At 43.2% G+C, this 16,420-nt stretch overlaps 1 protein-coding gene across 1 annotated transcript; it reads left to right on the top strand.

Annotated features, from left to right (window-relative positions):
- Window positions 1-426: 426 nt before the first annotated feature.
- Window positions 427-14,881, top strand: rbm38 (RNA binding motif protein 38; the record flags this gene model as incomplete). Its single annotated transcript, XM_079226755.1, has 4 exons — window positions 427-648; window positions 2,132-2,255; window positions 4,120-4,174; window positions 14,530-14,881. 4 exons carry the CDS (start codon window positions 427-429, stop codon window positions 14,879-14,881), a joined length of 753 nt encoding a protein of 250 aa, XP_079082881.1.
- Window positions 14,882-16,420: the final 1,539 nt, after the last annotated feature.

Raw genomic sequence — 16,420 nt, forward strand, 5'->3', positions numbered from 1 at the left:
ATCCAACTGTTCCTCCATTTTATTGGCAAAAGTGTTTCAGACGCTGTGTGGGGGGTTTCCTGTGTGTGCGTGCGCAGCAGGGTGGAGCAGGAGGCGGGTTGCGCCGATGGAAAAGACGCACGGCTCATCCATTGGACCGGACGCGGAGTGGGCGCATACAAGACGCGTCTGCCGAGGCTTAAAGATTCGGCTTTTTTTTTCTTTTTTCTTCTTCAATCCGAGACGGGAGACATGAGGTTCCGAGACACCTGTCAGCAGGACTACACATCCAGAAGCAACCAGAGGCTGCGTGTTTTAACCATGGACTCGCTGCTGTCCTTATTATAGCCTCCCGGTGACCGAGGAGCGTAAAGTTATTCTGCTTTTCTTTGTGTTATCCTTCGGTTTTTAATTCATTGTATTATTTATTCATTCATCTCAAGCCGCATGAGTTCTCCGCTGTTTCTCGGGCAGCTGGTCGGGGTTCCGTTAGAAATAATGCACCCCACCATGGAGAAAGACACGACTCACACCAAGATCTTCGTCGGCGGGTTGCCGTATCACACCAACGACGCCTCACTTCGGAAATATTTCGAGACTTTCGGGGACATCGACGAGGCGGTGGTTATCACAGACAAGCAGACGGGCAAGTCCAGAGGATATGGCTTTGTGAGTTCATTTAAGTTGCCTTGTTCTGGTAGAATAAACGAGCAGTGGAACACAAGTGGAGGGAGATGTGGGGTTTAATTAAGGTTTTTATCAGCCGCTCTGAGTTTAATTGGATGGTCAGGGAGCTGAAAACGCACGCGATCATGTCTATAGCTGCCAGTAATGAGTTAGAAGCGACTTTATCTTTATGGTTAATTGTATTTTTTTCTTCTTCTAGTATTGCCTTGGAGGCTGCATATACTGCCACTCTGTGTGTCTGGTGGTGGCAGTCATATGCTTGAAGCTTGAGCAGATTGTTTCATCATAAGTGTGTCATCAATTATCTCTGTGGTCCCAAAGTGATCGAAGAACTAGCGTGACGCAATATAAATATACTGTGTGTGTGTGTGTGTGTGTGTGTGTGTGTGTGTGTGTGTGTGTGTGTATTTAGTGTAAGAGGACACACAGGCACAGACACAAGTGAGTTGGTAATGAAATGAGCTGCTACAGATGTGGACAGATGTCTCTGTTTCCCACTGTGTGTGTGCGTGTGTGTGTGAGAGTGAGAGAGAGAGAGAGACACACACACACAGAGGGTGTCAGTGGCCACAGAGGTGGGACATGTCAGTTGGCTCTGCAAGATAAGGATGAAGTAGTTTCATTTTAACTTCCCATCATGCAGCTCCCCCCTTAGCAGGATGTGTTTGGCTGTTTGTGTGAGAGACTGTGAGTTTGTGTGTGTGGAAAAGAAAAGATAAGAAGAGATCATTGATGTGTGATTGGGCGGACATGTATAGCAGTTCAAATGATCTTGAGCAAATGGGCCGGGTGACCAGTATTGACAAGAGACAGTTTTGCAACAGCGCCGTCATTTCATCCCTGACTTCCTCTTTTAGTAGTCTGACTTCCCTGCAACCGCTTCTTGAACCCCGACCATCTCCAACCATCCGCTGCCTCTGTTTGCACAAGACTCTCAGTCTGATGCTGCGAAACGAAAGCAAGCGGTTTTGCTTTCAGTGTCCCATTTGTTGGTGGTGGAGCTCTAGTTTGCCTCACATGTGTGTGTGTGTGTGTGTGTGTGTGTGTGTGTGTGTGTGTGTGTGTGTGTGTGTGAACCTTTACCACCCCTTCCCACTGCTTTCTGCCCACTCCTCAACAAACTCTCTCAAGGTAGATTCCAGTATATCTCCTCCTTGACAGCACAGTGTGAGAAAAATAACACAAATCCTTCCTCCTACATTTAAGCTCACACTGGAAGCATTCAAACAAAAATGACGAGCTGGAGTCGATGTCTCCTCACGCATTTGGCAAAAAAGATTGAATCATTGGAGTATAGAGACGAGGACAGCGACTTCCTCGGGGCCCCCATCCCCCCTCCCCCTCGGGGTCTGATGCTTCATCATGTTGGAATCAATCCCTTCAACGCTGGATAGAGAAGCTTTCCCATGCAGTTATGTAGCTTAAAGAGTGACTTAAGAGTATTAATCAGTGATGCCGTCCACAGGTGACCATGGTGGACCGGGGAGCGGCCGAGCGGGCGTGCAAAGACGCCAACCCCATCATCGACGGCAGGAAGGCCAACGTGAACCTGGCCTACCTCGGAGCGAAGCCTCGCAGCTCGCAATCCAGTGAGTGTATGAGATCACTGCTGAACACACGAGATGTACGGGGTCATAGCAGTTGTAGTTTTGTTACTATGTTTTCATCATATATCTACAGATCATGTGACGGATGAAGCTGGGGATTTTCTAAACATACCCCATAAAAAGATGAACAGCTATTCCTCCCCGACTTCTGTCTCACTCAATTCAAAGCCCTGTTGGTTCCTACTGAAATAATCTTTTAAAAACAGATCGCAGATCTGTAGTATGAATCAATAAAATGATGAATGGATGTTCTAACGTACCGGCAGCCGAGCTTACTCCAGACCTGTACACCAGTGTTTTTCAACCTTTTTTGAGCCGCGGCACATTTTCTACAGTAAATAAATCCCGCGGCACACCAACAACCAAAAAAGTTACAAAATGTCACATTGTAGCATATTACAGCATATATGATCGGTAATTATTGCGCTGCCTACTGGCATGGAAGAGTATTCAATTACTAGGCCGCCACTATATTGCAGGCTCAGACGCTCAACAATGGCAAATAATTTGCGGCAAATAAATAATATTTTTTGGACCGGTTTAAGTGAAATTGGACATTTTCCCACGGCACACCTGACACACTGGTGGTTGAAACACAGTGGTTGAAAATCACTGCTGTAGACCATCGCAATAAGCGTGATGATTTCTGTATTTCTCCATCAAAGATACCGAACGTTGCCCAAACTGCCACGTCTTTGGGCGGCTTTGTTAGATTTATGCATGAATGTTTGTCCTCAAACACCTCAAAGACTCGAATATCGCAGGAAAACACAAGGCGAGCGATCAAAGTAGTCCTGATGATAGTCTCGCTTTGATGGAACATGAATGGTCACTGTTGATGGATCTCGAGCAATCGTCAAGTCTCTTGCATGTTGCTTTTCATGCTGCACTAAAATGAATGGAAACCCACAGCTGTGTGGAAGATAGTAAATCAATCTAAAGACCAGTGACTACATGTACACATTTGAGGTTCATGGCATAAAACCACTGGTATGCCGGGTGTCTGTGCTCATCCCCACGATGCTTGATTTAAGCACAGCTTTCATGCCGCTGGGCCTTTTTCCGTGCCAACCACCAGCGCACACGCTCCGTGCTTCCCCTCCGACGTCTCGCTGCACACCAGACCTTGACAGCAGCTCTCCCTCGCCGCTTCATTTAAAGCTCGCTGGCTGCAATACTGCCGAGTGTATAGGTGTGATTGACAAACACGGGCGCCAACGACAACTGACTGTGTGTCCTTATTCGGGGGGGGGGGGCGACGCAGCTGATGGGAGATGGCAGCGCTTGGTATTTTGGTTATTGTGTGCGAGGGAGAATGAGAGAGAATAAGGAGAGCAGGAGGGGACGGGACTGTTGGGATAATGAAATAATGGCGCGTCTGTCTCCTCTTTGTGCTGGTGAAGAAAGGAAACATGCATTTAGATATAGGTCTGAACAAAAGAGGAGTGGTGATGGAGTCATGGCTGTACAGTAAAAAGAGGAGTAGCAGAGGAATGAATAGCCTGAGGAATGTTGACATGAAGTCAGAGGAAGGGCAGAGAGAAGGAGGAGGAGGAGGAGGAGAGATTTCTCCTTTCTTACTCAGCCTCAGCTGATTCCTGGTGAACTCTAGAGGTCACAGATGTTTGTATTCAACTGAGTGTATTATTATTTGTGTGCCTTGTTGTATGTGTATATGCTGAAGGAAGAGCAGTTACCGTCTTGCACATGCGAACATCTGAGACAAACGAGGAGAGGCAGAGAGGCAGAGAATCGTCTCTGTCCTCGTCTGTGCTCGCCTCGCTCGTTTGCCTTGTGCAGCCGGTAGCTAAAATATCCCTTTTCATCGCTGCTTCTTTGTCTGCAGGTCTCTCTGTTGGAGTTCAGCAAGTCCATCCTACGTGGGCTCAGAGGCAATATGGGTAAGACGGAGAAGAATCAATACCTCTATTTCCACCTCTCTTTCTCTCTCTCTCCCACCTTCCTCCTCCTCCTCAACACAATACATCTCACTCCTCCGTCCTTGACATTTGTGAGCACTCGCTCCTGTTCTCCTGTCGGGTTGTGGTAGTTAAGAAAGAAAAGGGATGGGGGGAAAAAAGCCGTCACAGACGCCACAAAGGATGCTTGTTTAAACTCTGCTTCAGAGACGTTTTCAGCCCGTATCTGTCTGTGCATCATATTTGGATTTGTCTTTGGCTGTTGTGTCTCTCTCTCTCTCTCTTTCTGGGCCATTAAACACATGAGAAGCTCAATTCTGAATTTCTTTCACGCATGACTTGGACTTTACTGAGGATACAAGCCATTTAGCGAAACTTCCCTGCTTCCCTTCTCTATTATCCCCCCCCGCATGTTCGTGCATCACATCATATCTATTTAATATCTCTGGCGTATTGGACCATGGGTCTCAACCTAGAGCTCAGCAATCCCACAAGGGATCTAGGGGTTGAATTCATGGACCTGCATTAAGGGGTTAAAGATGCAGGCCTAATAAATGTAACTACACATCAGGGCTGCAGCGGCCGCTGAGATACAAGGAGACCACGAACACTGTGATTGGTCACTTTTGGCTTCACCTATTGTGGAGAAAACGTTACGACTCGGTTGTCCTCACCTTTTCAGTAACACACATAAAGCAGAGCAGGCTGTTCTCACACAGCGCTCGTAGCTATACCTGCAAAATGTATGCACTGTAATTCGTATGTAATCATGAAGTAGGAAGTATAAATACCTCAAAAACACAAGATGGGTCAAACAAAACCAGTCTTTGACTGAGAAGTCAACATTGTTTTATTTGTATTTGTAAAATAACGCCACTAACATAGTTATTTGAACCTAAACCATCATCTTTTCCTAAACCTACCAATAAGCATATAGCAATATGGCAATGTTTAAAATCAATTGATTTGTATGTGTTTTGCAGCAATATAACTAGAGATGCAACAGTTAGTCGATTTTTTTGAACTTTGAAGACGGATTAATTACCTTGGGCATTTTTTCAGCAAAAACTCCTAACATTTGCTGGTGAAAAGATTTTCAAATACGAGGCTTAGATGCTTCCTTCATCATTATTTTTTAGACTGTTGGTCAGAAGAATCAAGCTATTAAAAAACCTCTCTTTCGGCTGTTGGGAAAAGGCAACCCGTAATAGACAAAAGAATTAATTGGGAAAATAATTCGCAGATGAATTAATAATGAAAATAATCGCCAGTTGCAGCCCTAAATGTAATGAGGTACCTTGACTTGTCAGGTATTTATTCATTCCTTTAATTCAGTTTCTGATTAGATTTTCCAGAAAAATCACAATCTATATAAAAGTATACAATTCCATCCATTACAATGAGCCGAACAGATGCATCATGGGAGCTGCTGGTGTTTTTTTTGTGAGTCTCAGTGTGAACTCCAAAGGAAACCTTGGTGACTCAGTTGCTGAGTGAAACATGGAGGATGATTCATTCGCAGGTCGAACCCGTCTCAGCCTCGACTCACATGTGTTGGTGATATTAGACGAGGATATTGTCAACCGGCGTCACAGCTGTCAGTTGTGTTGTTGACTTTCACAGTGAATGATCTGCTCTTTGGGGGGAAAAGAGTGCAAAACATGTTTTACAGACGGGATCTCAAAGGTGCTTTTTAAGGAATATGCATGATGTAGTGTTTTGGAAAAGACTTTCTCCAGGAGGACAAGTTCTGCTCCTGCAGCTTCAGAGGAGTCCATTAAAAACCTCAACTGTTCTGAGTGCTATTAATATTGCAGTCCTCAATTTCTGAATGAGTGATGAGGGAATTGAGGCTGACCCAGATGAGTCTATGAATGAGTGATGAAGGGTTGATTGATAGCCTGCTGCAATGAAACCAGACATTCAAAGCGAAGGGACTTTTTAATCCGTGCTTCCAGGAAGAGTCGCACAGTTTGACTGGAACAAAAGAGGCAGAAGTGTCACCGGCTTAACCAACACACCTGTAAGGCAAACGCACACAGGAGGTGTGTTGTCTATCAGAGTGGAAACACTCAAGCATTCAGATGTGTGTTTATCTGTCTTTCTTTCAGTGTGTCGTTGTAAACTGAATGTCTTGGGGACTGTTGGTCGGACAATACAAGACTTTTCATTTTAACCCCCATATGAATCAATGAATCCAGGAAATAACCAGCAGATTTGACGGATAAAGAAGATAATTCAGTCTGTCATATTCAAAACACAGTAACGGGATTCATTCACGCTGCTGGCGAGGAGATATGAGAGAATTTATTTAAAACTTCACAACCCAGTAATAAGCTGTTATAAAGAATAAATAAAACATTTTGAGAGACGAGTTCAGACCTGATTGCTTATTTATGAAGTGAAGATAAATTGCTTACAGTTTAAATGTGAGAAAATTATTGATTTCCTTCCGAGTCCTCTGTTTGTGAAGCTTTTATTTTATAGTGGGACCATTTTAAATTAGTCTCTGTGTTGAGTTTGAACCACCACACATTTAAATATGAACCTAATTATTTTTTCCCCATCAAATAACTTTGATTTGATCATTCAGTCTAATAAATATGAAACCACATAGCAAGAAGGAAAAGTCTGCGGCGACATCTTTAGCAGCAGATATTCAATATAAAAAAATAAAGAAAAAGAGCAAATCCTCTTAACAAACCGCAAAACATATTCATAACTCACACAGAAAACAGACGGCTGACTGGAGTTCCCCTTTAATCAACTAGTCATTTAATTATTAGCGTTCCTTTTCAACACCACGTACTCTGAAGGGGAAATCTGTTGTAACAGTTTGTTTTATGATGAAAACCAGTTGTAGAAGAAGAAGCGATACCAGTTTATAACCAGCGTGACCTCAAGGGATCTCGGTACGCACAGCTGCAGGAGGTGTTGTGTGTTTGGAGCGAATCACAGATTCACTTTTTCTCAACAGGAAATTCTCTCCCTGTTAAATTACTGTCGCTGTTGTTATTCGTCTCTCTCCATCGTCTACGTGTCAATAAAACGGCCTGTTCATTAATTACGGTCTCCTCTTTCATCTAAGGGAGATCTGAGTGAGCTAATTTGTTTAAATTCATTGGTTCTAGAGCTTCTAGATTACAAAGTAGACCGAAAAAAAACATGTTGAGATGAGGGAGAAATGAGCCTGTCAAACCTGGATGTGTTTACATGCAGAGGACGGCTCACATCTCTCTGCTCCGAGGCTCCATGAGTCTTTGACATGATCAGTATGACTGCAGTCAGAGTCCAACATTCCTTGGCGACGTGAAGGACTTTTATTTTAGGGACAAGCTATATGCTTATATTTAAAAAGGGAGATTTCATGAGCCGATCTCATGCCGGTGCTTTCTTTTCCCTCTATACTACACATGTGCATGTAAAGTGACAAGTGACAAGAGAGCTATTACGTAGTCACATCTTGTATTTTAAGTTTGTGTTCTCTATAATATTGTGATATTTTAACATGTATTTAGGTGGAGGCTTCAAATAAACCCAGCTGGGTTTTCTACCACTTCCTGTGATACTATTTATCTCAGTTATGTTTCTGTATTTTTTTAATTGTGCTAATAACCCAAACAAAAAGGCAATAACATTTCAAGGACAACCTTTGAAAAAAAGAGAGAAGGAAACAACAGAAACAATTAAAAATAAACTGTACTCTGTGTGGATTTGTCACATCTGGCTGATAGTCGCTTAATAAGGTCGTATCGGTCCTGGGAGATGAGAGCGGTGCTTCCCGAGAATCTACCACCGATTTCACTAGATGTGGTTCAAATGAGTTTCTGACACCAATTTCCTCAACAATTATAGCAATGAGTTGGGTGTGGGGTTTTTTTGGGGGGGGGGGGAAGCACATGATAGTCAATTGTTCCTGTTCCTTTTAGCACTCATTCTCACTGGTTTTATCCCACTCTGTCAAATGGGAACACAACACTCATAACCACACCTCTGATGGTAAATGAGCTGGTCACACACACGCACGCACGCACACACACAAACATGCACACACTGTATCCAGCTGTTTTTCTAACTAAGCTAACCGGCTGCTGGCTGTCGCTTCGTGTCTAACAGACAGATGTGATGGTCAACCTTCTCATCCAATAAAATAATAACATTGACCAAAATGTCAAACCAGTCCCTTCTTGAATATAAAAACCAGTCTAAATATGTCTGCATGTCTTTTATTGCCCTCTGCTGCGAGGCTCCCGGGGGCCTTCAGGGTCTGACTCCCACGCAGTAAACAGCAAATAACAAAAACAAACTCAAACAAAGCACAGCTCTGTCTGCTGCTTCTGCATATTTGCTTAAAGTTTCAAGAGGACAGAGGACAGGGTGGTGCCAACTGTGGCTTTGAGGTACAGCTGAGTCGTGGGGGGAGGGGATCTGTTGCCCATGGGTGCCTGCTGTCTGCCTTTAGCACCCAACCGCTTGGCAGAAGTGAAATTCTGTTTGTTTTTTTCTTAAAAAAAAAGAAAAAATGAATGTTTTTTTTATGAGAAAAAGAAAGTAGATGGATGTGCGGTGGGGCTGTTACATGTGGAGGGGCGGCAGCGCTTCCTGTCGAGGCCGAGGGGGAGGAAGGTGGGGTGACACACACACACACACACACACACACAGCACACTTGTGGCCGGGTGGAGTTGAGGCTGGGTGCAGTGAAGCTTCAGGGCCGGTGGTAGACGAGCTTGTTTCTGTGTGTGGATTTACGGTCCAAATGTTCCTCAGTGAAACATCCGTGAATCATAAAACAGCCCCGACGCGTCGACTCCTTTTTCATACGTTCACATCCACCACCTCCACCGTTTTTCTCTCTACATCTTTTTTTTCTCCCCTTTGGCTGCCTTCCCTCCCCCTCTAAATTATCTCTCCTCCTCCGCCTCCGCCTGAAGTTATCGCTCTCATCTGTGTGTCAGGGGGGGCTTCAGGTAGACGGGGAATCCTCAAGTGTACATGTCTCTGATCCTGGGACCCAATTAAGGTAATGTTATGTTCATAGCACAGAAAGCGCCCATTTTGTTCCATCTGTTAGAAGATGACACACATTTTCATCTGCATTTGTAGTACACTTTGTGGTGTGCATTTAAACTCAAATTTCAGCGCCTGCTGATAACCGATAACGGCCGTTAAAAATATACAAATTCAGATTGAGGCATTTCAGAGTAACTCAACACTTTGTGTGCCTGCAGGTGACATGAGTCAGCGTTTAGCATTAAACAGCTGAACGCATCATAATGTAGTTGTAAGCAGATATGAGGGTGTTTACTTATTTATTTGTCAACAAATATAATCGCTGTATGAACAGTTTATGATTGATAACACAGTTCAATATTGCAGCGTTCAAATCTATTGATTGACACACAAACAAATCCTCACCGGGGAAAAAATATGATTACACACAATCAAATAATGTGCATGCCGGTTTGAATAATTAATTATGTGTTATCAATATATATTTATAAAGAATAAATACTTTGTGTTTCACACGAGACGAATACAACAGCATTACATTATATTATAAAATTGGCAATCGTTTATACTGAAGATGTTTTATTAGGAGTAATAATTGTAGTTCCAAACCATTTAATAATTGATTATATATGTATATTCTTAATAAAGGGAATAAAGAACATTTCCTGTGAAGTAGCTGCAGACACGTGATGTTTAATAAACTGAACTCTTTTATTTGGTCAATTTCTTATTGCTGGATTAAGAACTGGATGTTTTAAATGTCGAATGTGCAACAAGTGAACGTGTTAATATTTAGATTATGTTACACTGCAAACATAAATCTCTGTTTGGAGGCTTTTTAATCTAACATCTCATGTACACTGACATCATCAGGACTTACACTGCCATGATAATATTCCGTAATCACTTTGGGATGTGTGAAGTAGAGGAAATATGCAATGCGTGTATTAATATGTTCATTCAAATGTCTTTCTTGCTTGCTGGCATGAGAGCAGAGTGTCCAGCGCTGATGTTGGCCTTTCTATCCCTCACCCTCCCTCAAGCCGTGTGTGTTTGTGTGTGTGTGTCAAGAGAGGACGGAGGGTCATGTGTGTTTTTCTCTTTGACTGACTCACCCTCACATCCCTGATCTGAACTATTAAAAGCATGGCTGTCCTACGGCATGAAGGATATGATGGCTGATCCTTCACCTCTAAGCATCTCTCCCTCCTCCGCTCACTCATCGCCCAAGGAGTCCCCGACCTCGACCCTCTTATTTTGTATTTTTTTTTCATTCAGTGCATCCGATCTCTTTTATCTCCGCCGTCTAGTTTTTTGGCGAAGGACATTGAGGAGGAGTGCAGAGGAGGCTGGCTGTGAGGGAGTGAACCGAGGGAGGGAGGGAGGCGGAGTCGGTGGAGGTTATTCTGCTCTTGTGGGTCTGTTAGTGAGCGTACACCCATGCAGCTGCGCCAATTAGCCCTGCTATGTCTGCACACACACACACACACACACACACACACACACACACACACACACACACACACACACACACACACACACACATCCTCTTCTAAGCTCAACTGGCTACTCAGATTTGCATGTTCACTTTCTTTCTGCATGTGTGCTTTGGCATGCAAACACATCAATTACATTGTGTCTACACCCCCTGTGTGTGCGTGTGTGTGTGCATATATATATATATGTGTATATGAATGTGTGTTTGACAGCCAGCGATGACGCCAGGCACGGGGAGCAGAGCGGCGAGGCGCAGCTCCCTCTCATACGATGCCGCTGTCACATTGAATCCGTCAGGCCGGTGCACAGGCAGGCGGCGGCACACAGCCGAGCGAATGACACTGCACTTCTGCTCTGGGAGAAACTCAGCGGGGAGAGATGAGATACAGTGGTGTTGAGGAGCGGGCTGACTTTAGCTTCAGCTGTGGTTTGACTTCATGTGTTGTTGTTGTTGTATGTCATTCGACTACATGTTAGTCATGGGGTTGCTTTTTTTTGGCCAGGCCTCCCTTAGAGACCCTAGAAACCTATTTTCACGATGACTTAATGGATACACTTTTTAAGTTAAAGCAATTTTGGTTTCTTCAGACAAGGGATGTCTGATTATTTGTTTGGGGGTGTGTGTGTGTGTGTGTGTGTGTGTGCTGGTCGGTTCAAAGTAGTCAGTTGAAAAAAAAAGAGGTGATATTTCTGTGCATAATTGGAAACTAAATGTGATGACAGTTGTGGGGATGTTTGCTCAAGCTGACAGGCCCATGTGCAGCCAGTGTTTTCCGTCTGTGGGCCTTTCTAAAAATCCAGATTGCACATTTCACACTCGGCTCAAGCACAGCCCACTAAGGGGGTAAAATACCACACGCACCCCTGTTGACGAAGATTGGAAGCTCTTACTGTTCTGCCAATAAAAACATCCTTATTGACATGCATTACTTTTAGAAAGTAAAAGAACCCAGCAGAGCGTTGAGCATGTATTGTTGATCGTACCGCAGCATCACCTCCAAAGCTCCTCAGATTCACACCTCGTCTTGTTGTTGTGAGACTTTTTTGTAAAATGGAAAATTAACAATTCACAGTTTTTAGGACGATTATGTGTTAGACTATTTTTTTCAAAGGCAACCTGTAATTTTGGAGGTGTCCGCTGGTTGCCTGGCAACTGCACAGAACCAATAAATAGTCTGGCATACAACCCGCAGTAAAAAGGCAAATTGTTGTTTTTTCTGTTAAAGTGTTAGTTGGTGAGCTTTAGTTGTGCTGGTTGGTAGATGTTTATTCAGGCTTGTTGCTTTCCTTTATTTCCCCAGGTTATATTGTTTGAGTCCTGATAACTTTATATTACATTCAGAGTCCAGATTTCAAGGCTTTCCAAAAAATACCAACTGTGACGGGCAGAATTATAGAGAAATGTGTTTAACTTGATGCAGAACACCTACAATATACCCCTAATTTATAGAAATAGGTCAACATTTTGGGAAATAAGCTCATTCTCTTTCTTCCTGAGATTAATTCAACTCTTGAGTCTGTTAAATAAATATAATATCCAACCAGCAGCCGGTTAGCATAGCATAAAGACTGGAAACAGGGCAATCTGTCCAAAGGGGCGGGGGGAGATTAAATAAACTAGATATAAGATGTTAATTGCTTCCTGTCCTGTTAGCTGTTGCTCCATTTTTAACATGAATGGAATTGAGCATATTTTCCAAAAACGAGCTGAAATAACTGAAAATCGTAAACACCTTTCACTGAAATTCTAGTCCAGATTCTAAAAGGTTTCCAACAACACCGACTTCGGCAGTCCTCCATTTCTTGAAAACATGGTGTCTTAAAATCATTAATATTACAATAAATGTAAGTATATTTTAATTTGGCTTCAATGAAGACAAGCAGATAAATAAACTGGTGTTTTTAGGTCAATATTCAAGTTAGTTGAGGATAAATTAGGGACTTAAAGGTTCCTAAGTCGGACACAGTCGGGTTCGATTAATCCAGAGAAGAGTTAAATAAGGTGAAATCACTTTAAAACTGAAGTAGGTCATACGGGTGAATATTGGCAGGCATGCCATCCATGTCCGTGTGTGTGTGCCTGTGTGTGTTGTGTATATAGCAGAGTGGGTCTGAAGAGACTCAGTCCCAGTATTTGTTGTGTCCACCTGATCCCTGCTCCGGCTCTGTTTGGGGGTAAGCAGCAGCATCTTCGCCCCGATCACCTGCTTGGTGACAAGGTCACCTTTTAGGTTAATGGGTTGCACTGTAGGCGCCGATCACGGGAGCGTAAGTGTTCTATACTGTCATGTACTATCGTTTTTACTTAAGCAGCTTAACCCACTTCTTCTGATATGATCGCTCTTGCTGTTGCCAGATGTAACTGAGGCAGTGCAGGTTAAGCGGGCGGCCTCAGGCAAGGACATGAGCCAATGCAAGAGGACAGTAGAGCACTTATTCCTCTCATTACTGCCGTGGCTCAGTATCAACAGTCTAATATACACTGTGTGCGCGTGTGCAGGTGTATGCATTCAATTCAGAGATCACACTTTTTTCATTCAGAAATGCAAATAATTGTGATTGTATTGTATGTTATTTAGCGTTTTCCTTTTTGAAGCGGTGATATTTTATTTGGAACAAAGCTTCTTCTCTTTTTGCACATTTCTCAGGCAGTGTGCTAATTACTTAAAACACAAGGGAGAAGGTCTATTTCAAGGCAACAGCGCTGATAATTGCTCTGGAGGAGGGAGGAGGAGGAGGAGGAGGAGGAGGAAGAGGAGGAAGAGGAGGAAGAGGAGGAGGAGTAGGAGGAGCCTTTAATGGGACTCAGATTTTTTTATGTTGGGATATGAAGAAAATTAAAAGAGCTTGTCATTGGATATTCAGACACAGATATATGGATGTGGTCAGACCTGGGTGTGTCATTTTATTTTATTCTCCTCAATCACACTTTTGGGGCTTAGCTTGCCATGTTTTTTTTGCACATATAATGTAACTATACGAACAGCATAAATTAGAAGAAAAAAAAGTCACAAATATATATTAAGAAAGATCATCAAGATTCAAGAGAGCTTGCAACACCAATCCATTTAGAGATATGAAGATAACAATTTAAAAGCAACAAAGTAGTCAATATAAATTATATATATTGACTACTAGATGCATAAAAGTAACATATTTATTTGTATGTAATTCTTTAAATGTAATTCTATTAAAAAAAGATTGAAATTATAGTCACATGTCTATTAGTTCATATCTGTTGTCACAGTGACATCTTAGGTTCTGGTTTGGCAAAAAAAAAAGGTGAAGAGTGTCATCTAATTTGGTTTTATGAGAGTGGAAGTTTAAATAAATCACTAAAAGATGATGAGAGAGAAAGTGGCAAGAATATGTATTTATATATAAACACACAAAGAATGCTGCCTCCCAGGTTTGTCCTCTTTTACTCTCACGTATGGATAGATTGTTCTGACCAAAAGTCAAAAAATATTCACATTTAAGAAGAAATAAACTGAAATGATGAATATATCATCAAACATGTAGCTGATTAACGTCCAACTCTAACCCAAATCATAGCTCAATATGTGAACATTCTAAAGTGAAGCAAAACAAAGTTAGAGAGGGTTTAGTACAAAGACAATTTAGGTGAGGTCTCCAAAATTTGCATTGGGGCACATTTGCGCACATCTGTGACATTTGACTTTTCTCATGTACCAAACCATATATTATATAACATTTTATATAACACTTTATATAACAATCGCTCAGTCTGCCCCCCCCCCGCCCCCCTATGGGGGGACTGGTTTTGAAGTGGTTAACTAATCAGTTATGGTCACCTTTCCTCCTGCAGGCTCGCCCAGCAGTACGTCTACCCGCAGGCCTTCCTCCAGCCCAGCCTGGTGCTGCAGTCCCAGCTCAGCCCCTCAGCAGCAGCAGCAGCAGCAGCGGCCCTGTCCTCCCCGTACCTGGACTACAGCGCCGCCTACGGCCACTACGCCCCCGCAGGACTGGAGCAGTACCCCTACACCCCGTCCCCGTCGCCCTCCGCCGGCTACCTCAGCTACAGCTTCTCCCCCGGCACACCGGCGTCCCCGACCCCTCCGGCGGCCATGCATCCTCCTCTGGCCGCGCTCACCGCCATGTCCGCCGCCCCGCAGGCCTTCCTCCACTACCCTCTGCACCAGCCCGACCGCATGCAGTGAGCGGCTCCGAGCGGAGCTGCAGCTGCCGAACTGATGATTCAAAGCAGCGTGACTGTTGACCTGTGACATCATCAGGACTGGTTCGCCAGGGAGAGAGTGTGATGTAATCAAAAGGGCTTTTAGAAAGCACTCTCATTCCTTTTTATATATATATATATATACAGTATATATATATCATTGTTGTTGTAATAGGTGATGAAAATGTTCTGTTGCTACAGTCATCAGCACTCGATCTGAATGTTTTTCATACGTGGCAGACGACTGGTAATCTTCTGGATGTTTCTGTCTCACCACTGAACCCGAGGCCGACTGCTGGAGAGACGACGAGAAAATATGTCATGTTTGACACGACGCTGCGGCCGCAGCTTCTCCAAAGGTACCGAACTGAACGCTGGATATTAGCCGAGCCGAGAGCCAGTTCCTCTTTCAGAAACAAAAGCCCAATTACCTCCTCTTCAAGGTTACCTTTCTGTCCATGGCCTTAGAGATCTCTCTCTCTCTTTTTCTCTTTCTCTCTCCTCTGTCTCTCTCTCTCTCTCTGTACCTGGTTCAGTTTGTGTTTGCCATCTTTATTAGTCTCTCATCTCAAATGAACAAAATGTTTATTGTGCTCCCTTTTGTTCCTTTTTATCCGCCGCCGGCAAGTCATTACACGGGGATAATCACAGTTTAACAGAATATGCAATTACGATGATGAAGGACGAGCATGAGCAAGGTAGACAACACTGGTATTTTGTATTGTGTATTGCTGCTGCTGCTCGAGCATTACTGAGACAAAGACTTTGTTAACACTCAAAACACAATAGTCATCACATTAAATACCTGCAGCGGCTTATTAGGCTATTTTTGACCTGTAACTTTTGGAGCAAGAGTGTCTGGATTGTTTTGTTTTTATGATACTTAAATTACAAAGTTGTCAATACATATCAAGTAAATGTGTTTGGATGTAGGTGATGTTTTACTGAATATGCGTGAGTGTATAGTGTCTGTTTGTTGGTGTGCGAGTCGAGTAGGAGAGTAATAGAGCGATGCAGTGTACACCAGTGTCAGGCCCGAGCTCCTTCTCCAGCCCATTGTACGGGTCAGAGTTGTGTCTTTGTCCTGTTTTTTTTTTGTTTTTTTTCAGCTGCAGAATACAGACGGACGCTTCAGCGACGATGATGATAATACCAGAGTCTCGCGGCGCCACCTTAGTAAAGTCATTAACTCAAGCCATACGTCACATTTTATAGACAAATATGCAAAATAAAATGAATATTTCTAAATAAGATGTTTTCGGAGTGTTGTAGATTTACGGTAATTGAGGTTACAAATCTGCTGCCGGCAACCTGGGGAGTCACACGTGAGTCATGTGTGAGTCATGTGTGAGTCATGCGAAACCTTTTCCTTGTGTCATCGAGAGAGTTCACACTGGACGGGTACAAGCGTCACTATCATGCTAACTACGACTTTTTGTGAGATAGTTCGGCATTCTTTACGATGATGTACTATGACATACTATACTATGATGTACTATAATATGACATACTATACTATAAC

This window comes from Taurulus bubalis (genome assembly GCF_910589615.1).
Source record: "Taurulus bubalis genome assembly, chromosome: 11".
In the NCBI taxonomy this organism is placed as follows: domain Eukaryota; kingdom Metazoa; phylum Chordata; class Actinopteri; order Perciformes; family Cottidae; genus Taurulus; species Taurulus bubalis.